This window comes from Lynx rufus, unplaced genomic scaffold (assembly GCF_022079265.1).
Source record: "Lynx rufus isolate CCGP_SWC_20201006 ecotype Redwood Valley unplaced genomic scaffold, mLynRuf1.p SCAF_10, whole genome shotgun sequence".
In the NCBI taxonomy this organism is placed as follows: domain Eukaryota; kingdom Metazoa; phylum Chordata; class Mammalia; order Carnivora; family Felidae; genus Lynx; species Lynx rufus.
The window spans coordinates 39,658,960-39,686,027 of record NW_025814824.1 but is presented as its reverse complement, the minus strand read 5'-3'; the positions used below and the strand labels follow the sequence as shown (position 1 = coordinate 39,686,027).

General features: G+C 40.4%; 1 protein-coding gene across 7 annotated transcripts in view; it reads left to right on the top strand.

Moving 5' to 3' along the window:
- The window catches only part of NFIB (nuclear factor I B), a 445,905-nt gene that overhangs the window by 210,708 nt on the left and 208,129 nt on the right, over positions 1-27,068 (top strand). For 3 of the 7 annotated variants that reach the window (XM_047098091.1, XM_047098071.1, XM_047098061.1), the window contains exons 1-2: positions 1,545-1,574; positions 7,710-8,241. In XM_047098091.1, the coding sequence (XP_046954047.1) occupies positions 1,545-1,574; positions 7,710-8,241 (562 nt within the window). Of the gene's footprint in view, positions 1-1,544; positions 1,575-7,709; positions 8,242-27,068 lie in introns of those variants that run through there. The other 4 variants (XM_047098082.1, XM_047098053.1, XM_047098045.1 and 1 more) reach the window with 2 other exon arrangements.

Here is a 27,068-nt window from a genome sequence, read left to right as displayed (position 1 = left end):
AGAGTCGGCGCCCCAGCCTGGGCCCCGGGGCGGCCTGGGTGTGAGGGAATTTTCCATTCGTTCCTTTCTCGGGCCCAGACCGGCTCAGTGCTTCTCCCACTCGGATGTTCCCGCGGCTTAAAGAGTCCGCAGCGGGCACAGAAATACCTCTCCCAGGGCGGGTTTTCGGGGGTGTGTATGTGTATGTGGTGGTGTGGGGAGAGTGCGGGACTTGCCCAAAGGGCGGAAAGAAGATCTAGTTTGGAGGAAAAAAAAAAAAAGTCATGGTTCAGTTGCACGGATATGAGACCTTTAACAAATGAGGGAGAGAGAGGGAGAGAGAGAGAGGAGAAGAGAAAGAGAGAAGCTAGAGGAGGAGGAGGAAGGTGGGGGGCGGGGGGTGTGGAGAGGCTGGTGCAAAAGGAATGCGCGTTTGCAGGAGGAGGAGTAAAGCGATGATTGTGTAATTAAATAATAAAACAATCCTTAAGTCTGATTTGGAGAGAGCTCGAGCGGGGTCCAGAGGGTGGAACCGGTGAAATTTTCAACTTCCAAGTTTTGCAACGAAAGAAAGCGAGAGAGGGAGGGGAAAAAAAAAAAAGAGCCCAGAGCAGAAAAGAGAGGAGTTTGGAGCCGAGCGGGAGAGCGGGATTTATCGTTTGGGATTTTTCAGGAGCTCGTTCCGATCCCCCTGGGCTCTGGGCAGCGGCGGCAGCAGCAGCAGCCTCCTCGCTCGGCCGGGTCAGACGCGGGGCGAGGCGGGCGGTCGGGCGGCCGGGCGTGGAGGAGCCGGCGCGGGCGGCGGCGGCTGCAGCCGGGGACCGCGCCGCGAGCCTCTTCCGCCCGGGAGACCTGCGCCCGAGCCCCCTCCCTCACCCCAGCCTCTCCCTTCTCCCCCACCCACCCCGCCCCCACCCAGCCCTCTCCCGCGCGCGCCCCGCCACCCGCGCGCACTCGCTCACGCTCCCCCTCGCGCACACACATGGTCGGCTCGCGGCAAAGTTTCGCCTGCGATCGCCACTCCGGAATCCTGCCGCAGTGCTCGGGGCTGTAACCTTGAACTTTCCCAGCGCGGTGACACATTCTCCTCGCTCTCCCTCCCGCGCTCTCTCCTGCGCCCCCCTCCCCGCCTTTTTTAAAAAAGCATTTCACCACCAACCACCACCCCAATCCAACCCACACCGAACCTTCGCGCACCCCCTAGCCCCCAACAACAACAACAACTGCAAAACAGAAAATAAATCCCCAAACCCAGGCGAAAAGCAGCCAACACCGGCGGCGGCGGCGGCGGCCTCGGCGAGCAGGGCCAGCGCGCTCGGACTGCAAGAGGGTTAAAAGTGTAGATTGGATTTCACCCCGGGAAATCTAGCACGCCGAGTGAACTTGAATCTTTGGCTATTTAAGGAGGACTGGGTTTGTTGTGAAGTTGCGGTGATCCAGCGCAGAGCCCCGTCCTGATTGATCGCATCGCGGGGCTCAGATGACTGTAAAATGAATAGATGAAATTCTTGCTTCTCGAAGATTTTCTTGGGCATCTCCGGGAAAGTGCGTTTTAAGGCGAAGTCATGATGTATTCTCCCATCTGTCTCACTCAGGTACATGTCTCGGTCGCTCTCTCGAGCTTTCTCTCTAGTCCGAAATGCCTTTGTTTTGTTTTGTTGCTCTCGTCTGCCGACAATTAACGGCTTTAGTTAACCTCGGTACGCCCCTGCCCCTCGCAGAAGTGGCCCGGAGTTGCGGCGGGATTTGCGGGGCGGCGTGGGAGCCGGCGCGCGGCCGCTCGCCCGAGGCCATCCCGCGCGCCCAGCCCCGCGCCCCGGGCTCGGGAGCCGGAGCCCGCGCGCTGCCAGGGCAGCTGGGCCGGGCGAGGCCGCCGGGGGTGGGCAGGGCCCGGGCCCGGGAGCGCTAGCCCCTGCGCGGCCCCCCGAGTGCCTGCTGCTACGCGGCGCCCCTGCCCAGGGTGCCCGTCGCCCCGGTCGGTCGCTGGAGCGCTGAGACTGATTCGGGCTTTAGAGGAGCTTTAGGGGGGACTGAGCCCTTATAAACAAGCAGTGAACTTGGGCGAGGGGACTCCAGCACGAGTCCTTGTGGGCGCCTCTGGACTCCGCTGCAGGCAGTGGGCGGGCGACCGAGCGAGTCGGAGGTTGTGGTCCGGGGACCCATTCCTTTGCTTAATTTGGGGATCTGAAACTCTGGTCCATCGTGATCCGCACTTTGAGGTTTCCCGTGACCACACCACAAAGGCAGTCTTTACGTTGACACGAGTTAGTTGGTCGTGGTGAAAGTTAAGGACTTTAGAACATGTTCATTTTGTGGAGACCTGTTCCTTTGACGATATTTGGGCGTAGCTCAGAAGGCAGAAAGTAATGCTGGAAAAGTAAGGTCATTTACATTTTTTTCACTTTGAAAATTGCCCTCCTAAGACCTTAGGAACAACGTTATGACATAAAATACTGGCTTTACACATTTTTGAGAACACGATTTATATAATTTTAAACCAGACGGTCAAATGGAAAAGCAGAGAGACCGAACAGACTTACCTGGGGGCAGTTTTCATCGCTGCCCAGCCAACTAACCACTGGCGAACTCACTAAATACCTTAGCCCAGAGTTGTTATTCGAAGCAGTATTTTAAACCTCCGAAGGTGTCGGACAGTTGACTTCAGCTTTTTGGAGGCAGTGTCACCATTGGTAATTGATAACCATTTTCTTTGACATTGGCAAAAAACAAAACAAAACAAAAAAAAAACTAAACAGTTAAAGAAGTGTCGCCAGGTCTTAGGTGTGTTACAATAATTTAAAAAAATTCAATATCACGGTGATGCATTTTTATAATGGACAAATGATTAAGATTTCAATTGTATGACAATTAGAAGCCATTGTGATTGGAAAGGACTAAGGCATTCATAAATTGTGAATGAAGATGAAAACAATGATAAGGCTTATTCAGTGATTGGATACAGTCCTGTAGCTTTTTGGCTGACACATTTTTTATTGTTTATATTTTGTTTGGCATCTGAGTATGATTAACTTAGATATGGCTATTTTCAGCAAGTAACGTGCACTTTAATTTCACAAAACTGGAAAAATGAGTTGCTGAGCTATTTGTATTTTAAAGCTATGAATAAAGGCTAATACATATGATGATGAAACTGTTTCAGGTATAGCGAATTGCCTTTAGTTGTAAAAGTTACCTTTCATATTAGCCATCAGCAGGATTTTTTTTTCTCCTAGTAAACCATGTTCATTTGATATTATTTTTACATTATTGAAGCATAGCTCCATTAAAACAAATTGAGGTAAGCTTTTTCGCTTACAAAGTACCACATCCCTTATTCTCACCTGTAAAAGATTGCTTTTCTATATAAATTTAGATTTCTAGCATCAGTTACTCAGAAACATTGCTAGCGATTACATTGCATTTTTGATTTCCTCTAAATATCATTGTAAAGTCACTAGCTTTAACTTAATTTCTGTAAATTGGAAATAACATTGCAGCTTCGTGACATATGGAATATTAGGAGCATATATAGCATAATCATTCAGCTCTCACATTAGTATTCAAGAACACATACTTACCAACGCTAATTCATGATGACTAATATTCTCTACTGTTTTAGTAATGTAAATCTAGGTTGACGTATTAAAACTGTTTTTGGGATTGAAGGCCTATACTACAGAAGGGATTGTAGCTTTCACATTCTCACTTAATTAATATCTCTGTGGCTTTATAGGTAATGTGGGGTGTTACAAAAGTAAGAGCACATTAACAGTGCAACTTTTATATCAGACCAGTAGTTTAGTTTTGTATGATAGGAGTCTAATGGCTGGAGCAAAATGTTTTTTAGGATGTGTAAATACAGAATAGAGAAACATTCTTAACTGGTTGAAAACTTTACAAAGTGTCTCAGTTGTTGCAATAAAGTGTCTAGGTTTTAGAAAGAATTTTAATTCAAAAGGAGCTACAGTTAAAGTTGCTATTTAGCAAAGTGTGATGTAAAAGTGTCAGTATATTGATATAAATCAGTATTTCTACCTCAGTATAAATCAGACATAAAAGGAAAATTAAGAACCATCATATATGATTTAATATTTTGCTTTTTCTAAAAATAATGTAAACGCTTAATAAAACTTTCACCTGCCATGATTGCATTGACTTTTAAAATTTCATTGTCAGTCAAGTTCTTCAGGTACATAGCTTTAATGGTTTATTATTATATAGCAATGCTCCAAGAAGATCTAGTATTTATTCTTCCACCTCTATATTGATCTAATTTTCCATCCGTTTCATGGAAACCATTGTTTCTGTGAAGAAAAATAAATATTTCTGGTGGAATTAAGATTGTTTACTTTTATATTTGAAATTTGTAACTTGGTTATTTTATCAATTTAGATCAATTAAAAGAAGTTTGAAAAGAGAAATGTCAGTGAATTTTGATAAAAATTCTGAAAGGGCAGGGTGGCATATTACCTTAGTATAGAGCCATTCGGTCTTAAACCACTCAGATGCTCAGCTTAAGAAAAAACTTTCATAATTGTTCAGTAAAGTGTTATTGTGATAAACTATTCATTAGGACATTTGAATACCTTAATCACTTCTTTTTTTTTTTTTTTTCTTTTTTGGATGAAGACAGTTACTATGTTCCATATTCATGTCACTCAAAATGACTAAAAATATATTGCAACTCATTGTTAGAAAACAGTCACACTTGAGAGATGACATTTTAGGTATGTTAATACAGAAATATATGTGACTTATAACAAACCTCTACTTACCATTTTTTTTGGTTTTTTTGGAGGTTATGTCTCCATGTTAAGTGTTTTCACTTGAAAGGAGTCCACAGAATGCTAAAGCCCTGAAAGATGTTTATAAGGCAAGTTTGTGGAGGGAGGAAGTTTACTATTTCTAGCTATCAATAAGAAAAAAAGTGTGTTTTAAAAACATTACTTGGCAACATTGGCAACAAACTCAAGACAAACTTAAAAAAACCAGCATTGTTTTGCGTGCATTTGCTAAGAAAGTCCAAATTCAGTCCTCAGATGTGCATTTTGATTGTGTAAAATAATTTATTAACATTTTGAGGTTTGTGACATGACAGATGATTTGAAACTCAAACAGATTTAGTAAAAACTATGTTTGATGTCTCTATAAGAAAATGAAATGTCACTGAACATAGTACTTAAGGATGTAAGCACTTAAGAGTTACCCCACCGCTTAATAATATCTGTTAAAATAATACAGCTTTTTAAAAAGTGGGGCAAGGGTAAAACACCGGGACAGAGCTCCCTCCCAGCCCCATGTACCCTTTACATTCTCAACTCTTTGGCTGATGAGTACGTATGTATGTTTTTTACTCATATCCATAAATCATAGTAGAAGTCAGATTATAGGAAGTGAGTTCCCAAAGCATGTTTAAGTCCACATTTCCTTGAACAGGGCTTCCTTTGCATTATGTCTAAGGGGGATAAGCAAAGTTTTTGTAGTTACAGTGAAGACTGAAAGCATGGCCTCAGAAAGTATATGGAGATAGGGAGGTCTTATCATGGGCTGTGGTTGCTGTTAGCAGGACTGTTCCCACACAAAGAACAGATTGTGGTTTAACTCTTTCCATGGCCTAGTTTAATGTGCTCGCATAGTAACCGAATTGTTCAAATCTCTGCTGGAAACTACTGATCAGTTTAATGATTTCCTCCATGGCATTTGGTTATGCCTCACGCTGTGATGTAATCATCTGCATTCTGTATTGTTATAGAATTTTGATTTATACTCATTCTGCCGTAGGAACGCTTTACAGCAATATGTTACAGCCCTTGATAACTGCATTATTGATCGGATGGGACATACATACACCTTTTCCGTATGGGAAGTGCAGGCTGTGAACATACCACGGTCTTTAGCATTGGAAACCTGAATTTCATCTTAAAAATGGATTCAAAACTATATGGGATTTTTGGGGGGACACCTTCTTTGTTAGAGTGGCATCAGTGGCACTTTCTTCATCTTTAACCCTCCTGCAGTTCATCCGTCTGCTGGTTAGATAGAGAATTTATTTCACATAGTTCAGGGTGACTAGCACCAGCACGTACATTCTACGTTGGGATATGATAGGGTAGAGAAAGTTATTTTCTGGTTGGGGTGACAATACAGTCAGTGTGACCAGAAAAGTGGCCGCAGCGGAAGTTCTTATTTGCTTCAGATCTTGGTTTATTGCATTCATGCAGAATGCGTGCACAGGGGGTTAGCTCTTTCTCTGAGCAGTAAATAGGCCTAAGCTTATGAGACAGGTTTTACCTATGGCAGGAAGTAATGAAACGCTAACTGCTTTGGGAAGTCACTTGAAATATCCGTAGGTGAAGATTATCTGCCATTCCTCACTGCCTCCCTCCCTTAAAAAAGACTTAGATGGAACAGGCAGGAAAAATGCAGAACCCTAAGGTAGACCACTTAATTCAAAAGGCAGGATACTGTACGGTCGATACACGTGCAGCTTCCCAAGCCACGCATACACGCACCCACAGTCCTGCCGGAGAATTCACATGCGTAGCAAATGCATTGTATTGATTCCACAAAAGCAGTAAGTGACCAGCGGTGCACTCCCGGTGTCACCCTGCCACCGCATGCAGAGACACAAAGCATGTAAAGTTGGTGCCAAGTTGCCATTTTTCATTGTTCACCTCAGATGGATTTTTAAGGGGTTTAGAATAATTGCCATACTCCTGTGATCGGTTAACAAATTAACCGACTCTGTGGGGCTTCGGATTCTGTAGGAAAGCTGCCGGAAGAAGCTTCGTATAATTTTTGTTTTCAACTTTAGAAACTTTTGCTGAAAAGCGAAAGAGCGTGTCTCTGTGTCTATGAGAGAATAGAGTGAGAATGCGTGTGTGTGTGTGTGTGTGTGTGTGTGTGTGTGTGTGTGTGTGTGTGTTGGAGGTTAGTGTTGGTGGTGGAGGGGAGAGAACGCACTGCTCAAAGTATGGAAACCTTCTGTTCAGGACACTGATACGACAAGCTGTGTCCTTTGCCCACTTTCCCTCACTGTATACCGGTTTCTCTAGTTACCACTCTTGGAATGGTGCTGTTTCAGTGTTGGAATGTTGGACGTTTGATAAGAAAATGGATCAAGTTTAATGGCGCATGCTCTTTGAGCCACCAGCAGCCTCTTGCTGAGAGCATGCTCCAAAAGCGGGAACTGTGTGGCATTACACTGAGCATCTATATGCTTTGTGTTTCTGTGCCACAGAGAAGAGAAATGAACTGTGGCATCGCTCCTGCCTTCTGAACAGCTCTGCTCCGATTAAAAAAAAAAAAAAAATCTCACTGTGTTCTTTGTAAAATGGTACTGCTTAGCGTTAGTTGGTCAATCAAATATTTAGATATTAAATTAGGTGCCAAGCACCTTGGTTTACTTACGTTTTAAAGAATGTAGGATGCATGGTGGGAATGAGGGGGATGGGCCAGAGTGGAAATACAAATATAAATCTTATTTTCTTTTTAGGAGGCAGAATCAACCTGTAAGTTTTGGTGGAAAAGGGGTTGCTTGTCATACTTTATTTTCTTCTTGTCTTGCTATTTTGATAATTTTAAATAAGAAAAGAATGTTATTTTTATGCCTAACTTTTTGTAGTGCTTGGGAATGGATTGTAGTTTTTTTTTTTTTTTTTTGAGCCTTTGCAATGAAACTGACTGTGTATGTATTCTCCCCTGACCCCCCCTACCCCCGTCTTCCACAGGATGAATTTCACCCATTCATCGAGGCACTACTCCCACACGTCCGTGCAATCGCCTACACTTGGTTCAACCTGCAGGCTCGGAAACGCAAGTACTTTAAAAAGCATGAGAAGCGAATGTCAAAGGATGAAGAAAGAGCAGTCAAAGATGAGCTTCTCAGCGAAAAGCCTGAAATCAAACAGAAGTGGGCATCCAGGCTCCTGGCCAAACTGCGCAAAGACATCCGCCAGGAGTACCGGGAGGACTTTGTGCTCACCGTGACTGGCAAGAAGCACCCGTGCTGTGTCTTATCCAATCCCGACCAGAAGGGTAAGATCAGGAGAATCGACTGCCTGCGACAGGCAGACAAAGTCTGGCGTCTGGATCTAGTCATGGTGATCCTGTTCAAAGGCATCCCCTTGGAAAGTACCGATGGAGAGCGGCTCATGAAATCCCCACATTGCACAAACCCAGCACTTTGTGTCCAGCCACATCATATCACAGTATCAGTTAAGGAGCTTGATTTGTTTTTGGCATACTACGTGCAGGAGCAAGGTAGGAGCAGATCGTTCTTTCTTCTAGCTCGGCAAACACTGCTCACAAACCCCGTATGCGGAGTATCTGGCTTGGGTTAGATGGTCCTCGAGGCCCCTAGACCTCCTTCACCCACTCTGGCTACTCCCATGCCCACGGCCACGTGCAAGGCGTGGAAATAGACATGGAGCTTTCGTACCTGGATAGGCGTGGATGTCTTACAAAAGACCACAAAGAGATGCATTTTCAAATGTCTTTGAAAGCATATACCTTTTCAAAGACGCAGACTAGTCTGCAAAAGATAGTTAATTACGATTCACTTTTTGTCCTCGGCAACATTCCTTGCATGCAGTCATCTTTTCTCAGTCGGAAAATGTAAATTTATTTATGAAGAGTCAAACCCGCTTTTTAAAAATCTCAGTATAGCCTCCTAACTAGCGTGGTAGACGAACTTTACTTACGAATCTAGTCCTATTGCACCGAAAATAGAATTAACATTTCCTATTACAAAATGCCCAAGGTAGCATTTATCTATCAGAAAGTGTATCTTACGTAGAGCTAGATTTGTTTAATTTAAATATTTCCATCAACACCTACTTCTGATTGTGTAATAATAGTCGCTGTCGATGGAATGGATTGTAGATCTTGTTTAAATAATTTACGCTATAATATTTCCCCAGCGTGACTTGGGAAGACTTAGTATCATTAGTTTACTTGAATGTGAATTTATCAAACTTACCGAGGAGAAAAGGTGTAGCCCTCCTGACAGAACAAAAACAGAAAGTGGACTGGTTACACTGGTTTAAAATAAATCTCAAAAAGAATGTGGAAACCACATACCATACCTATTAAAAAAATACTTGGTAAAGAGGGTGGTGTAAATGTTGCCCGGATGAGTCAAAAATAGGTGAGATTTTTGCTGAACGTATTTTTGAGTTCATAAAATGTTTCTTTATTATTTTTTATTTTTCTTAGTATGCTTTTCCTTAAATAGTGAGAGTTGCTCTTCTTCAAATACATGGGTCAAGATACAGATTTCCACGTATTAGCAACAGTCCGTAGTAAAACATCATTTTAAAAAGCAGCATACCAAAAGTGGACTGAGGTTGGATCTGTCACAGGTTGGGTCATTTCCTACCTCGGCCTGGTGGGAGGGAAGCAGATAGGGGTGGCTGACGGGTATCTGACGTTCGTCATACAAATGTGGGATTCAAGAAATCGGTCTGAACTTTATTACTGCCCAAGAAAATAAAATATCAGGGTTATAGTCGTTTGGCTCAGAAACCTAGATACTTATCATGTGCTTTTTGTCTTTATAATTCCTTGATACAGTTTTAGAGATAATGCTTAAACGTCATTGAAGAATGTCTAGTTTGATTTTAAATAATATGCTGGACAACACATGTTTGGAACGTTTACTATTTTTCTCTTGGAAACACCGCATTTACCATTTCCGTGCATTTAAGGATTAAAGTCCAAGCACTGATGGTTTAGGGAAAACTCTGTTTTCACCCTGTGTGTCCTAAAATCCAAGGCCATTAACACACGACACTTAATTTGACTGACAGCTGTCTAGGAGGTGACCTGGGAAGGTGGGCTACGTATGTGCGTTGGACTGTAGAGTGTGTTGTACGTTAATTGTGAAAGTCAAGGCTGGAAGTAAAGTTTTAAAAAGTGGGTCATGCAACTTTGTAGTGCAGGGAGGGAAGATTCACTGCTGCTCATACTCTGACTTGCTGGAAGGCTAGTCCTGGAGGTGTGCACGTATGTACATTCCCTCCCGGGGCAGGCAGCCAACTCTCTTGGTTGATGAACTGACAATAAAGAACACATCCTTTGGATTTGTGAAGATAGATTGAAGAAAGAAAACCGCATAAATGCCTTCTGCTTTGCACCATTGGTCCTAATAATCACGAAGTTTTAAAAACAACTCTCGGAGACCATGTTTTCAGATAAGACACTGATTTTGTTGTTGTTCTAAGTATCTGTCATAGAAAGCTTTCGTTATTTTACCCCGTACATCTATTCTGTATCCTCTCCTATCTGCCGGCGCATCATGTCTTCTTAACATCTGTTGGCTCTTTCTTTGAAAAAGTCACCTCAGGATGCTTTTGCGTTTTCCTTTTTTTTTCCAAATTTGTATCTTTTTATTTTCTTGTTTTCTTTTTTGGTCAAATGTAGGTTAATTGTGTTGGTTTGCAGTACAATTGATTGAAGAAGGCGTTTGCAAAGATAAGTCTGTAGTCAATCAAAGTGCTGCGTATCTCCCATCGTGACTCTTTAGTCCTCCTTTAAGTACATGAAAACCCACTTAAGTCTGTTTTATAAATCAGGCAAAGAAGTATGAAGAAACACATGAAAGAAAAATAGGAAAAGAAAATTGTAATGTTTACAGTAGAATGAGCGACGAAATTACCTTTCTCCCCCCCCCCTTTTTTCTCTGTCTCCCCACTTCTAAGCGACTGGGAGGAAAACATGAGAAAGAACAGAGAGAATGCCAAAGATGGTCGCCACTGGCACCAGGATTGGCATCAGACCCTCTTTGTTTAGCTCAGGATGCCTGTGATTTGTTAGTTGGCATCCGCATTGCAGTGTGGAGTGATGTTACAATATATTGACAATTTCCAGATCTAGAAATGTCAATAGTCCTCTTGGTTATTTATACAAGATCACAAGCTGCATCTCTTTTGGAGGATGAAATAAAGACCAACATATAATAAAGTTCCATTGTTGGCCAACTTCCTATGCTTTTCTTTTTCCCTCTTTCTCTTTTGGTTCAACCCACACTTCTTGTTTTTCCCCCCCTCATGCCCAGCAGCCTCATGTTTTTTGAAATGTGGAAAGTTCCTAGAGCTTTGACACAAGCCATAGTACTACATCTGCATCTGATATGGTTTTGGGAAAACTTGATGCATTTTGAAATCATTTTTGATGTGTGGTGCATTAGACCTTTGCATCACATGGCCACAAGGCAGTATTTTCTTTAAGGCTAAATCTCTTTGTTATTCAGCCTCTTCTACGCATATAGCCCGGTTGACCGCAATTTAGTCCATTTGTTCTATTTCTCTACATTAGTAAAGGGTCATGTTCGATCCAGTCGTTTGTAAAATTGTATAAGCCCCTCACTTTACCTAAAATGTACACATCATGGGGGAGTAACTGCGTTTAAATCCATAAAATCATTTGACGCTATTGATTCAGAGAGCTGCGCTTCGGCTGTTTCGTTGCTACAAGAACCGCCATTTTGTTTGTGAAGTGCCAGGCGAGGGGGAAAAAAAAGGCAGACACTGTGCTTGATGCCAATAATGGTTGCCAGTGGCACCGAGGTTGGCATCAGACCCTCTTTGTCTAGTTGCTGAATGCCTTTGATTCGTTGGTTGGCATCCGCATTGCAGTGGGCACACTGGAAAGTTTTTGACAATCCCTGAATGAAAGCTGCTTGCTTGTTTGCTGCAGCAAACCTTAGCTAATATAAAACCCTTCCTTTTTATTTTTTAGGTTTTTTTTTTTTTTTTTTTTTTTTTAAAGGCTGGGAGAGATTAAAGGGAAAAATAGCTCTAAAGTGGCCTCCATTTTCCCAAAGATGTTAAAGATGTCCAGTGATTCTGGGGCAGGTGGTAACTATTCCCCATCTTGTCTTTGTGATTGCATCCGTGAAAGCAAAACAAAACAAAACAAAAACCAGGCAAGCCTTGCACAGGACACCTTACTGGGACAGAAGTGGGCTGTACGATGTGGGGTGTGCAGTGAGGGTGTGGAGGGCCAGCTGAATGGAGTGATATATAATGCATTCATTATGACTGACTATTGCTTTCAGTCACATCACTGCTAATTTCTTATGCAAGTTTTAGTTCCTTCAGTTTCTGCCCTTCCAAATTTTGTAGTAACATGTTGAGAGGATCTAACTTTTCTTTCTAGTTAGCAGTGTGTAACAGTGTAAATGTTAAAAAAAAAATAAGCAAATCTTAATGAGGAAACCTATGTGCTAAGGTCTGATACAAATCGTTCATTGCTGAATTTCCCAATTCTGCCTCAGAAGGTTGCCAGATTCTCAGTGCACAATTCTGCACACCAGGAAAAGCAACCAAAAGGCTGAAATAATTTTGGTTGAAGTTTCCTAGATAGTTAGCATTACTGTCGCTTTCCCGTTAACCACCGTTATCTCGTTAATTAATAAGAAGGATTAGCAGTTCTACCCAAAGGGCTGCAGGGAAGGAAGTCTGGCCTATGGGAGGCCTTGGGTCCAGGCTGTGTCCCGGATGAAGGGGGAACAGGCTGGGTTGGGGGGGGGGAACTGGCTTTCTCTGAGGCAGGAAGAGGTCTGAACATACTAAGAAGTTTAGAGATCTCAAGAGATAGTAACTGTTGTCCTGAATTTAACAGGTTAGAGTTTAAACTAAGTCAGCTTAACTGATTTTTGGACTCTCCTTTGCACTCCTATTAAACCTGTTTCGGATACTGAAGAGAGGCCAGGAATTTCATGGCTCTCATTAAAGCGGGGTTTCCTTTAGCCTTGTGGAGCCCTTAAAATCATGGTCCGTTGCTGGATGGCAACTTTTGTGGTGTTATTGTTAAGTGTTATGATCATTGAAGTACATTTGGAAGTTGTGAAAATGTGACTTGTTTACATCATTATTATTGTTTTTGAAATAGAATCCTTCCCGGTTGTCACATATCATTAGCGAGGAAGCAAATGCGAAGAATTATTTTCCTCCCTCAGTTACTGACTTTTAGAATCCTTTTGGGTAACAATTATTTCTTTATGAAAAGCTTAAGTAGATAATGGTTTGCAAGTTGACAGCGTGTTTTAACATTTTAATAAATTTCACTTCATTTGCAGGTATTTCCCATTATGGGGAAAACTAAGCTTTTATACTGTGTTACAAGTAGGCTGCTCTCTAGGATGATTTGGCGTGCTTGCATTGAGAAGTGTTCAGAGAGCGTAAAGTTGGTGTGCATGTTTGACTTAGGGGAACACTGCTAAGTTTTCCCATCTAGCATCCTGTCCTTGACTGAACTCATGAACTGCAGTGCACATTTGTTTGCATTCTGGCTCACACACAATTCACCAGATAAAGAATGGCTCTTACTGGCATGCCTAGCTCCTAGGCTTAATGAGACCTTTGTGGGAACATATATTGTAAGATAAGATACTTAGCAATTTTCTCACTGATAAGAAGAAAACACAGTCTAAGGGGCCAGAAGTTCACCCTCCATGCCATGATGTCCCCGCCATAAGAGAGCTCTGCTAGACAATTCAAGAGTTAAACTCGGAGGCCCCAGTTGCCAGCTGGGAAAGCTTGGCATCTGTGTTCTGATATGGCAAACTAAGCTCTTGCATTGCTGTTAATATGATTTCACTTTTCAAAGGGAAAGGGGAGGGGGAGAGAGAGACAGAGAGAGAGAGAGAGAGAGGAGAGGCTCATTTGTTACATCCATTATGATTTTCAAATATTAAAAAAAAATAACAGTGACCCACTTTCTGGAGGCAGCGAAGGTAGGGAAAATATCCTACCGACAGCATTAGACATCCCACACACCTTCTGCCCTCCCCGCCCCCCCCATATGCACAGCAGTACACATTTTATAATAAAAAAATATTCATCTAGATCATGGGTTTGGATCTGCAAATTCAGTGCACTATGCCTCTTGAGTGGTAAAATGACTCTGTATGTAAAAGAACCAAAATGCTGTTCATTATTCAGGAATAACGGTAATTTGGGGGGAGATGTGACTCCTTCCCAAGGGTGACTCCTCGACAGATTCAGTGTGTGCCTTGGAGCTTGGGCAGGAGCCATTTAGGGAGGACACCTATGGCCACTGCTTTAAGTTCTTTAAAGTTGCTGTTTTCTAGCGTGGTGTGGGAGAGTGTTTCCACACGTCGAGGTAACATAGATTGGGTAGGATTTCTTATTTACTAAGTTGTTTTTCCTTAAAGTTGGAACTTGGGAGGGAATTGCCAAAAGGAAATTAAAGTTTTAATCCTTCCATTAACTTTTTCCTTTCACATGTGGCATTTGAAACGCTCCAAGATATCTGACTTAGTAAAGCCTTTCTCCTCATAAACGTTCACTGTGCCTGACTGGACTGAAACACTGGATCAGTGGGGTTAAAAAAAACCTCTGTCACGACTCTCTTTTACCCTTGCCATCTCTGCCGACCTGTTAGGATTTCAGCACCTGAAGAGGGAGGGGCCCAGCGCACGGCTGAGTCAGAATTCTCTGGAATTCGTAAAGGTGGAGATAAGTAAGTTTTCCTTTCTGTCATCCCAGGGGCTTGTATGATAACTGACTTTACAGTGAAGGGAATAATTACCGCTTTGTTGGAAGCTTAGGGCTGCAGAGAGTGGAGATAGCGGAGGAAAACCTTATTGAAATGGGAGATTGTTCAATATCAGAAATCGTGGGCAGAGAGGCAAGGGTGATGCCCAGCTTCTCGGTAGGGGTTTCTGTTTGGGGAAGGATAGCATTTTCTGTGTGCCGTGGCGGAGCAAGTGACCAGCCACACGTAATGTTCTAAGCAAAGTTTCCAGCTTTTTCCCCCTCCATCCTTGTGGGGGAGGAATAATTTTAGAAGTCTCAAGGACTGGTGGTTATGTGATGGGAAACTGGGGTTCTTAACAGCAGCGTGCCTCAGCGCCAAGCACAGCAAGAGGGGAACTTCCTCTGAATCATGCATGCTTTCCTGTGGCCACACGGTACGTCGTCCCGTTGTAGAGAGCGTTCTTGGGCCCTTGAACTCTAATTATGTGATGTGGTTAATTTAACTGAATTCAGTTGTGAGGATTTGGCATCGAGCATAAATCATCAGACGGCGAGGACCTTGTGAAGTCCGTGTAGCGAGGAGTGAGTCTGTGGGATTAGCTTGTGTTAGACTGAACGGTACAGGATGTGAGGCTAATGGGACTTGAATGGTTGGGCTTTTGGTTGTTATATTATTCAGAAAATTGGAAGAAATGGCTAGCAATTAACCAATGAGGTGGAAAGACCTTGAGGCTGAATTGAAGGCCACACATCGAAAAAAAAAAAAAGTCCTCAAAATTTACATCAAGCAGTGTTCTAAGATAGGAATGCAAACTATTCCTGTGCATAAATATATTGTTTATAATAAAACACTTAGGAACACATATTCTCTCTTTTATGATGATAGTTTAAACAGGACAGCGTTGATGAATCACAGACAAATTAAAGAACTCTGAATAAGGACTATATAATTGAAAATATGGGGTGATGGATGAAGTAATTTTACTAGCTGAGAGTTGCCTGGAGGTTGTATATTTTCAGAATCCCATTTTAAGGCAGTTCAGAGCATGTAGTAAGTTCTGGATGAGGCACAAATCATTTGAAAATGGGATTTGTTTAAACAAGTGCAAAAAAGAAAGTAAGAATTGCCTTTGGAAAAAAAAAAGTCTTTATTCTAAGTCTGTGCAGTTTAAAATTTGGGGTTGGATTTAACTCCGTTTCTCAAAATAGAAAATCTAATACATAGGATTCCGTTGAATTTTAAGATACACATATCTCCCACGAAACTACACAAAAGCCTTTAATAGGAATCAGTTAATACGAAGTGACACTAATTTATATTCTGATGCTGAATGAGGCTGAAGATTTCTTTAAAAACTTGGGTTTTCCAAAGCACACTTTGAAAAAAAATGCGTGGAAAAAATGTGTCGCTGTTAACAGGGAATGGCAGAGCTCAGGACAAAAATCTAATCATGAGCACAGATGTTAAGAAAGTTATTTGAAATAGGGTGCATTCTGTAATTCACATGAGGAGGGGATTACATTTATGCCTATGTTAATAACACGAGTATGTCAATACCCAGTCTATACCCCTCTATTAGTGAAATCTAAAGTGTGAAAAATGTTCCTGCTTAGGACAACTTGTATTTTATTATTCTGACATCTGCAGTTTCTGGATGGATTACCTTAAATTTGCTATGCTATGTTAAAAGCCTTGTTTTATGAGGTCGGTCTCAGCTTCTGGCCTTGGTGTCAGGAACCCTGCTACGTGATGCAACTTGCCTTGTTAGGTTTAATTGACCAAAGCTGATGTGTTAAAACAATTCATTTGTGCTGTAACTTATGCCCTGGCTAAGTTGCTACCTGAATCCTTTGACCTTGACTTGTCTGGGTCACGAAATGGCTGCAAGCTGTTTGACCTTTCTATTGTGCAGTAATGTCACTGTTTCCTCTTATTCTTTTATGGTAATAGCTGACAAAAAGCCCCAGCCCTGACTTTACACCCCAGTGGATTCGAGGCGTCCCTCTGCAGTAGCCATGTCTTCTGTTTGACATGGTCTGGCTGTAGAAGTGACTTTCTTTTGTTTGCTGACAGTGATGGGGACAAATTTGCAGCCCTCCTTGCTGCAAGAGTTGGGGGATAGTATTCTGGCATTTGGAGGGATTTGAATTCCTTCTGCTTAGATTTTCAGTTTCCGTGTTTTATGATGATGCACATCACAGTTTCCTTTCCCCCACTCTTCTGGGGTCGACTTTTCAACTTTTTATATTTATGATTTCCTTAATAATCGCTTTTCAACATTTTCAGCTGTTACAATAAAAATATTTTATTGTCATTGCATAGGGTGAAAGTGATAGATTTATTTATGCTTTTGGGTACCAATATATAAGTCCTAAAACAACTGACTTCTAAACTTCGCCATGTAAATCTTTGTCCAGCATTGGAAAAAGCCTCCTACTAACCATGCAGGACAAGCCACGATTTTCCAGAAATCAGAGTGATGTTGTAACTTTACGTATTCCATCTTATAACTCAGAGTGTATAGTTTTAGGGGAAGCCTATTCTTTGTGACTTAAATAGCTAAATTCCAATACATGGTAGCGAACCATTAGTAGATTGGAAGTTTTTATTTCTGTGGGGACTTTTGCCAGCATGTGAAATTGAATATTTATTTTAATGAACATAAAAATTGTCTTTGTATTCTTCACGAAGATCCGTATGCAAAAGTGGAGTTTTACCTCTTGTTCTCTTCTGAAACAGTGAAATAATTTTATTTTTAAACTATTGGAAATGCCTTCTAAAATGCTAAAACACAGATATTTTTATCCTACCAAATTTTTCTTTGCCAAATATGACACTGTAGTTCATGATTTTTCCTATATTTGCCAGATTAAATATTTAAAATCCAAGCTGTTACATTTTATTTTTAAATTATTAGAGGAAAAAAGGAAGTTTAAGTTAGAATGTGCATTTCCTTACTTGCACGCCGCATGCTGTTTATACATGTGTGTGGATACGCTGACAGATGAGAGACAATGTGGTACAGACACTAGAACCTTGGGAAAAAGCACTAGATTTTTCTATTCCCATTTAAAAAAATAACTGAAATGGCAGGTGAGAGGATTTTACTTTTTCTTTTCTTTTTTCTTTTTTGTTAGGTGACTGTTGTTTGCAACTATTTTTCCCCCAGGAATGTTCACAAGATCAAGGAATTTAAATGCTTCTCAGCATTAATTGTGTTGATAATCCAGCATCCCAGGGGTTCGAGGAAGAAGGGTGAACGAAATACACTGAATCTGATTTTACTCAGTAGCGTTAGTTTTTCTCTGTTCTATAAAACCCAGTCTAGACTCAAAGACATGTCTCTTGGCTTTCTTTTCACTCGTTGGCTTCCTCAGTGGTAGAGCCACCATAGAGTTGGGTTTGGATATGCCTAGTGGGTTAATGGGTCGGATGCAGTGGGACAGTGGCTGGAAAACATTGACCAGCTCTTGAGGATTATGAATGTTTATGACTTCTTCCTGAAGTCAGTCTCAGTTCCTCCAGCGAAAGAACTTTCAATGCATCTCAACTGTTGAGTTACAGAGGTTAAGTTCCTGGACCGTGGGTAGTTGGCGGATGCTTGTGTGTGTGTGTGTGTGTGTGTGTGTGGGTGGGTGTGTATGTGTGTACCCAAGTGCGCGTTATAGAAGTTAAAGAGGAAAAGAGAAGGTGGAAAAAAAGAGAGAAGTAGGGCTTAGATCTTGTAGGAACTACTTAAGAGGGATAGCTCATTCATAGCTTGAAGAGCAACTAACAATGCAATTTAAAATATTGAATTTTGGGTTGCTTTTGGAGTTGAGTACATCTCCCTTCTTCCTGCCGTTTTAGGTTTTTTCCAGCACCAAAAGTAACGTGCATGACTCTGACAATTAGGGGTCTAGTCTTGATTCTACCCTGTATCAGCTTTGTGACCTTGGTCAAGCCACGTAAGCTCCAGGTGCTTTGGTTTTCCGTTTTGTAAAATGGGGATTAAAATGTCTGCTTCACAGGACTGTTTTGGGATTAAATGAAATAATTCATGAAAGAAAAGCGATAATGTTAGTAATAGCCATTATCGCTCTATGTAAAGGAACATCACATAACATGGACGTCCAGAGAAGCTACCATAATGTTGAAGAGAAGGAGTGATTGGGTGTTGAAGCAAAAGGTCATCAATTAGTTTGTACACATCAGGTGATAAGACATTCCCAAGAGAAAATGAAAGGCCTGATCAGTGATGTGAATAGATACTTGTTAGTAAGACCTCTAAATGTAGGAATACGAAGTTAGCTAGTTGTATATAGTTTTAAAATCTACTTAAACTAGGATAACTGTGCAGTTTTAGCAGTCCTTTATATCACATTTACCAGAGAAGTAGTTTTGTGATCAATCTAGTGGTGTGTCAAAGGAAGGAGTAAAATAATTCCATTAGCAGCTCTCTGAATACATAACTCAACTTTGGTATCAGATGAAGGGTGTCCTAGCAAGACTTGCAATTCATTGCATTCCAGTAAAAGCATAAGACTTTTATTTACCAAAAATTTAAATTGCCAGCATTTGGGAGAACTACACTTGTGTTTTAAATTTGGTTGGACAGAAGTGATGATGTGGCCAGCTCGGCTGGACTGTTCTTGAAGAAGAGCATGCCGCTGGTTTTTAGACGCTAAGTCTGTAAGTGTCTTATTTAAAAGTCACCCCTGGTTGGGTCAACACTCAAAATGTTTAATTAGTTGCATGAATTGTTTTGACTTCATTACCACTTAGCTTTTCTCCTTTAAGTCAGTCTTCCCCATTTATCCTTTTTATGGTTTTAAGAAAATTAATTAAGTGATCTCCAGGGGAAAAAAAAAAAACTTGCTATTTCTTACTTAAAGTGATTTCAGTTTTATTGAGAACAACTGGAAGCCACATGGGAAAGGGTTAGAACATTTACTTCTTCTCAAGCTAGATTTGGGATGAGTGTTTGACTTTATGGTTCTGGTTGGCTGAATCCTGTGGTCAGCTTTTGTGGGCAGATCTGCGGGGAGCTGGCCATAACACTTGACGTCCGTGGCCGGGGGGGGGGTGGCTCCCCTCGCTCTCTCTGCCCAACAGGTTTGGAAAGTGGACAGATTCACCCACACCCACGGTCTCTACTGGAGAATGTCACGTTGGTGCCGTTCCAAAAAAAGTCATATTCTCATATGAAGCATTTTATAATAATACCTGGGGGTTCTGGCCAGGAGTGACAGGAAAAGCTATGTCACTGTTTGTTCATCTGTTAAAGGATAACTGGGATGTGCAGCAGGCCGAATCAGAACATTGATTAGTTTGTTTCGATTCTGGCACATAACTGTGAATAATCTGTGTCACGCGTTTTCTCTTTGAGGACATACCTGGTGTTCAGTTGCTATTCTTCTGTTCGTGGGATATGCAAAAATTAAAAAGCACGTAATTTAGTCCATGAAGCAAATTTTATCCAAAATTGTTTAACATACGTAAAATGGATTGCTGTTGATGGCAGAAGGCTTTGGTATTTTATCTTTCCAATACATTGGAAAAGCTTTGTTTACACTTATGATTTAAAGATGAGGTTGACCTAAAATAGGAGTGCATATATGGTTCATGGTTCTTAAATACTGGTTGCCTTTCATAGCCTCCTGGAGATGCTAACATGTTTCTTTAAATTTCCTGATGGTAAAGTATTAATATTTTTGGATAAGACTTAGAGTTATCATGTAACAATATCTGTTCTATTTACAGTCTCCAAATAAGGGAAAAGCTGCTTATAGTAATATGAGGATCACTGGTCTTACAATAATTAAATAGACTTGTTATACTACATTAATCCCTTTTGGAACATTTGGAATGACTTCTTAGTACTAACAAACATAGCATTAGGGCCTAAAATTAATCTGCTTTTTGTATCCAACATTTTATAATATAAAACATGTGTATAGAGAAACATATTTTGGGTTTAGGATGAGTTCATAGGAGGACAAAATGAAATTATATTGCAGTATGATTCCTAGTACTGATAAAATATGGAATTCATTTAGAATCAGCCTAGGTAGACAAATTGTTTTTGGTAAGGTTTGGTTTCTGGTGAGCACCATGTTTGGGCTCTCGGAATTACTTTCCCCCTGTGATCCAGGTTTTGTAAATGCCCCACCGGATATATGCGATGTGAAATGGGAACATTTCAATCCAGTATCTGGGAGGCTGTGTTAACACCTTGTGAGCTAGTGTTTCTTGGTGCGGCTATGTATTAATCCCAGAGAAAATGAACAGGACTCAGTTTCAAAGTCTGGTCCAGTCTTATTCTATGTTTCATAGAAATGGTTTGAGTTAATGACGGACTCTGAACTCACACAGCATTATTGCAGATTTGTTGAAGGGACTTCTGAAATAGGGTGACATTTATATCTTCTGCTGTAGAAGCCCCACAAGGCATAATTTCCTCCTCAGTGTGGGCTATTTTTATTGTGGAGTTTTTCACACCCAGGATGTGAATTCCACCTGGGGTGTTCCAGTTCCAGGGAAAATACTTCGTGCAGGATGAAGTATTAGTTCCCATCTAGGACAGATTGCATGCGTCTGTGCAGAGTGGGTTGGATGCGCTGAGATTATCCAGTGGTTTGCAGCCATTTTAGACCGTGTGCCTGGGACCAGCTAACACATTGTCAGGGAAAAACATGATGTAGCAACAATATTAGATCATGCAAATGAGACTACTGAATAGTAATAGTTATGGGCAATATTTTGGAAAACACTGATTAGTGACAGTTTTATTACAGCAAATGTATGTATCAAGTCCCCAGATTTCATTGTAATGCACTGAAAACAGATGTCAAAGTGTCCCAAACAGAATTTCATGGTTAATCTACATATTGCATGGAAAGTACAAACAAACCATTTAGAATTCTGTTATTTAATCCTTTTAGAAGGAATGAAAATATACAATTTAGATTTACTCCATTCTTTCTTTTAATTTCAGTTTTTGTTTTCTAGGGGCTGATGATAAGTTATTTTTTTTGTTGTTGTTATTTGCTATTTTCTTAAGATGCATATGGGAGAAGACATATCTTCACATAGACATGGTTTTGCTTCATGTACTTTGAACTGTAAGTTTCCGAACATAAGGTCTTTGCATTAAAAAAAAAAAAAAAAGGAAAAATTAGGCTCTAAATTATTTAGTGACCTGGCAATGGAATTACTTCCTTCCAGTCCTTTGTTTACTGATGTAGAGTTTCTTCTCTGCCACACAGTGATTGAAGAAGCATGCTGGAGACGAGGAGAAGAAAATTGGTAGTCCAAGTACCCAGGAGACCTTGAGCCTTTCAGGGTCTCTGTCAAGTGAGGATATTGGCCAGAAGACTTCTACTATCCCTCTTAGCTCTGGCATCTTAGGAATTTAGCTCCTGGTTACCTTGGCAGAGGGACTATCCTCTCCATGTTAAGCAATATTTAATAAAGTTTAGCATAGTGTTGTTAAATTTGAGGTTTTAATACATTTTATTTATTAAAAAGAAGTAGAAAATGTGTAACTTGCCTGTTGAGTAACACTTTCACGTTGCTCAATTCAAAGTCCAATAGTCAAATTGGTTCAAGCTACATTAAAAAGCTTGTTTTTTTCAAAAAAGAGAGCTGCGAGAATCTCTAGAGACCTTCTCACTTCGCGGCTGTAGGTACTGAGTCTAAGACAGGCCCCAAGCCACGTTGGGTGTTTGTGTTAGTTTTACTGCTACAAGGACGTAAATAAGCATAAATAATGAAAAGTATTATTTTGTGAACATAGCAGCAGTTTTTTGTTTTTTTGTTTTTTTTTTAAGGAACAGAGAGGGAAATTGTGATTACAAGTCTTAGTATTTTTATTTGTAACATTTGTACAAGTCTTAGTATTTGTGACATTGAAATCAACTGATTCAGGAGGCCGGTGTTTTCTTTCGTATCTTTTTGTAGGATATATTCTAATGAAGTCATTTTGCAGCCATGGTCTTCATGAGAATGGCTGCCTTTCTTTTTTTCAGTGCATGGAAAATCCTGCTTAAGTTATGGTCCACTAATAGGGATTTGATACTGGTTGGAAAACAGAGAGGATCCGTTAAAAATGTATTGCCAGATTTCTAGTAATATCGTAGGTCATGTTTGAGACTGGTTGTTAAGAAAAACTAGTTTTTGGAAGTTAAATATTGGAAGGAGAAGTGGGAGCGGGTTATGAGGAGTTGTTTTAAGCTCTGCTTCCTGGATGTCTACAATTTTCAGATTAGCTTAATAATTGCTATACCTCCATTTTCCTTTGTGTGGTATATGTCTCTCATCGTAGTTTTAAAAAAGTGCTTTTTTTCCCCAAGTTTAAAACAAACATCCATATACTTCCTTTTATTGAAGACATGTTTCTAAGGATTTTTTCTTAGTTTAGTTTTTAGAAACCAAAACATGTTAAATTTGCAAGGTGGGGTGCCAGGGTGACTCATTTGGTTAAGCGCCTGACTCTTGGTTTCTGCTCAGGTCATGATCTCACAGTTTGTGGGGTTGAGCCCCACTTTGGGCTCTGTGCTGATAGCATGGAGCCTGCTTGGGATTCTCTCTCTCCTTTCTTCCCCTCCCCTGCTCTCTCTCTCTCTCTCTCTTAAAAATAAACATTAAAAAAATAATTTCATAAAGGGAATTCAATTTCAAAAGGCAACTTTCAATGATTCTTTTTGCTAAGGTAAGAATTCTTTTATAGCATAAAAGATTTATCTATAAATGAAATTGCTTTAGGAGTGTCCTGTAATGGGCTTATGTATATCAGGTTACCCCTGAATACAGCGGAGATTAATAAATTAAAGCAGAGACATTAGTAGTATTAGAAAAAATTTAATATCATCTACTTTCGGTAGCCAGTTTCGAGTTTGATGCTTTATGGGGAAAGCTTGAAAGCATGTTTTAAAGGCACAGTTATAGTTGGAAAAATAGGTGAATAAAAGACGGGTATTGTGTAAGAGCATGACACCAAAATCAACGGAAATTTTACAGGAGCACACTTTGAAATACATAATATGTATTTGTTCAGTGAATGAATATAGATTATTTAAATTGAAGGTAGAACATCATGGGCAGATAAGATGAGTGTTACTAAAGTAATTCAAAGGCAGTTCCTCAATCTGGGGAAATCTTTTTATCGAGACTTGGTTTCTTTCGTGTCTCCACTGGTGATTGGCCCCTGTGTAAGTACTGTCTTCCCCACCTCCTCTGTCCTTTAAATGTCAAGACGGGTAAGATAACAACAGAGGACATATAGCGTCCCTATTAGCAATAGAGCATATTCTAGAACCAAGTTGCGGGTTTCAGTGTTTGTTTTACTACCGTTCACTACATGACTGGGCAAATTAGTTATGTTTTCTGAGATTCAACTTCCCGAGCTCTGGGGTGGGTTGGCAATTGCGAGGGTGAACCAGGAAGGTGCTTGTGACGAGCTTAACACCATGCCTGTCATATCACGGCTACTCTGTAAGAGGCTCGCAATGATTGCTGCGGTTTAATCAGCAGCCAGTACGGTGCCTACACGTAGTAGGTCCTGAATACTTCTTTATTCAGTGACTGAATGCTCACCACCTCTGCTGAGGCTTCTGGAAGACTTGCTCTCCCTTCTGTGGAGCAGAGCCTTAAGTTAGGCACCATGCTGTGCCACGAGCGGGAAGAAAAAATATTCATGTGGCAAAAATTGAAGTATCGTACTTGCTCTGTGATGTCTCAAAACTGACCCCTAAAGAAGTGAACAGTATAGAACCACAACAGAGCATTATGTTCAGCTCAGTATTTGCTGGTGATTTAAGGAAATACCATTACTAGGAGCGTAAAGACACAGTAGGTTCCAATGTAAATGTCTTCTTAGAATCCAGGATACTCTCCCACTACGCATTTTTCAGAAGGCCTTTCATTTGGGTTATAAGGAAATCCCAGACATAAACATAATCAGAAACAAACGGCAACATACCCATAACTGTTGCCTAGCAGGGAATACTGAAGGCAAGATCGTGTTTATGTAGTAAACCAACACTTTAAAATCTTAAACCTTTTGTTGGGCTTGAATGGTGATATGTAGTTTTTCCTCTTTTATGTTTCCAATAGCACTGAGTTACTGTCCCACAAAAAGTTCGGAAGGAGTATCTCTGTATTTTCTGTGAGATTTTCCTGTGAAGAATACCTTGGATTGTTTTGTCACGTTCGTTAAAAACGTTACATAATTGAAAAAGTCATTTCATTGACAATGTATTTTCAGTGCCTAAAAATTTTTGGTGTTGGCAATTTTTTTTCGGTAGCCACTGGATAATGGTCTTTATCTTGTTATTGTTCATTTTATCTGTCATTAAGTTTTTCCAAAGTGTGTGTATATACACATATATATGGCATATTATTTATTTTTATTTTGGTAGGTCATTAATATGATTCCACATGCATCATATAGTCAGGGAAGTAGACCTATGTGAATTTATCAAAATTTATCTTTCAAAGGAAATACAAAACATTTGGTAGAACAGAAGGTGGAAAATGGTTGAGAAATGCCTATTGAGTAGAAGCTCCGGACTGAGCATGTCCAGTATTTTAAGGAGTTAGGAAAAAAATAGTGAAAATATAGATGGCCTCTCCCAAGTAATTTACAAGTAGAAAGGAAAGGATAATGGTCACTTACAGTGTTTCTGGGAAAGGAAAATGCCACATCTTGCAATAAGCATATACCTAACTGACAGTCTAACCAACTACTCTATATAGTTAGATTTGCTGAGCTCTCTGAGAGAAGAGCCTATGGGACTATAAAGGAAAGGTTACAGAGAGGAGGTGATTCTTAAGCAGGGTTTTCTTAGGGGTTATGTAACAAAAATAAAACAAAATGAAACAGATAACCGAGAATCTTCCTCTTACATAAATGAACTCTATTTGGCAATGATTGAGATGATCTACTGTACTGAGATTGATATATTTTGGGGCTTGGGGGACTGCAACTTTGGTGTTTTGTTTAAAAAAATTATTAATAAAAGAAAAATCTAATAGAGAGCTTTAGCCGTGATGCGGAGAGTCTTATTACTGAATGGCTTTGATTGGTTAACCTCTCTGTTTCTTTATTTTAGCTTGGGTAGTAAACTGAATTCTACTGTTGAAATGATTTTTATGTATAGCTTAGCTCTTAGATTTCAATGTAATCCTATATACACTGTTTAAAATGTTTTATATAATGCATTTTAAAGTTAATTTTAGTGTTTTTATTGTTTGTAATTATAATCTTAAAAGGAAAATGGTAATATATGCCATCTATCTCATAATTCATTTTTGATATTTTAGAATTGAGAAGATAATAATTCTATAGGCAGTTACAAATCTGGAAAGAAGAATATTCTGCAAAAAATATTTTATTTAAAAATTATTCTGAAGTAATAATATTCTGAAGTATTCAGAATAATTACTCTGAAGTAATAATAATAATTATTATTATTTTAAAAATCAAGTGTGGGTCCCCAGCTCTGTAGAAAAAAAATAATTGTTTCATTGGGATAATACATGTTTTAGGTTGAGCTAAGGCATCTGTTCGGATGCAAATTTATACTTTTGTTACAAAAGCAATGGGCTGATATAGTGACACATCCAGCAATAAAATAACCCCCAGCTTTATATATTGAATTTTCCTAATATATTTTACTCTCTATAGATGATACCTGTTCCAGAGGAGAGTGTTTCCTCATAGATAGTTAGAGAAAAAAGTGAGAGGGAAACTATGGTAATTCTTTGACTATGCTATATTTAGCTCTTTTAAAGTAGCTTGCAAACTTGAAAGGTTATCAGGCTTGCCTCCTAAAGATAGAATTGAATCCAGTGTGTGAGATTCAGTTTCTCTGTGCTTTCCCCCACCCCCTCGGACAAATACAAAGTGAATGTAAGTTCTTAGAGGGCGGCCGTCAGGTTTTCTCTCTTTTCATACTTCTCTTCTCCTGATTCTCCATAAGGGGACCCACAATGTTGATTGTTTAGTTGAAGGCTGATTATGATGCACAGATGTAACAAGATTATGACCAACGATATGTGAGAAGTGACGTGTCTCACCGTGCCATTTTATGATGGCGTTTCAGAGCCATTCTATCTACACATGAGTTGCTTGGTCATTCAGTGAACATGCACTGAGTGCTTACGATGTATCAGGCACCGTGTACCAGGTACTGGAATTCCGATATAGAGAAGACAGGCATTTTACCACCTTTCCAGTAACGATTTAAGAATTATCTGAGATGTTTTTTGTTCTTTTTTCTTCACTGAAAAGCACTGCTGTGGGATGCTTAATAAATACTTCGTGCAAAGAGTCATGGCAGCGACTGTGTAAACACCATCTGAAGGAAATGATGTACGAAAACTTGTGACAGTTTCTGAGGAAATAGCGAGACCGTGAGAACGCATTATTCTGATGAACGAATATTTTTCTTCATCTGTGCGGCAAGACTATTTTGGTAGGGTATATATGGTAATAACAGGCATGCTCTATGACATCTTGTAGCGCGTAGCTGTTCTTGCAGGAAACTGGAAATGTGTCAGGATGCCTTTCTGAACTCTGGCCTAGCTCCTGACTGGAGCCA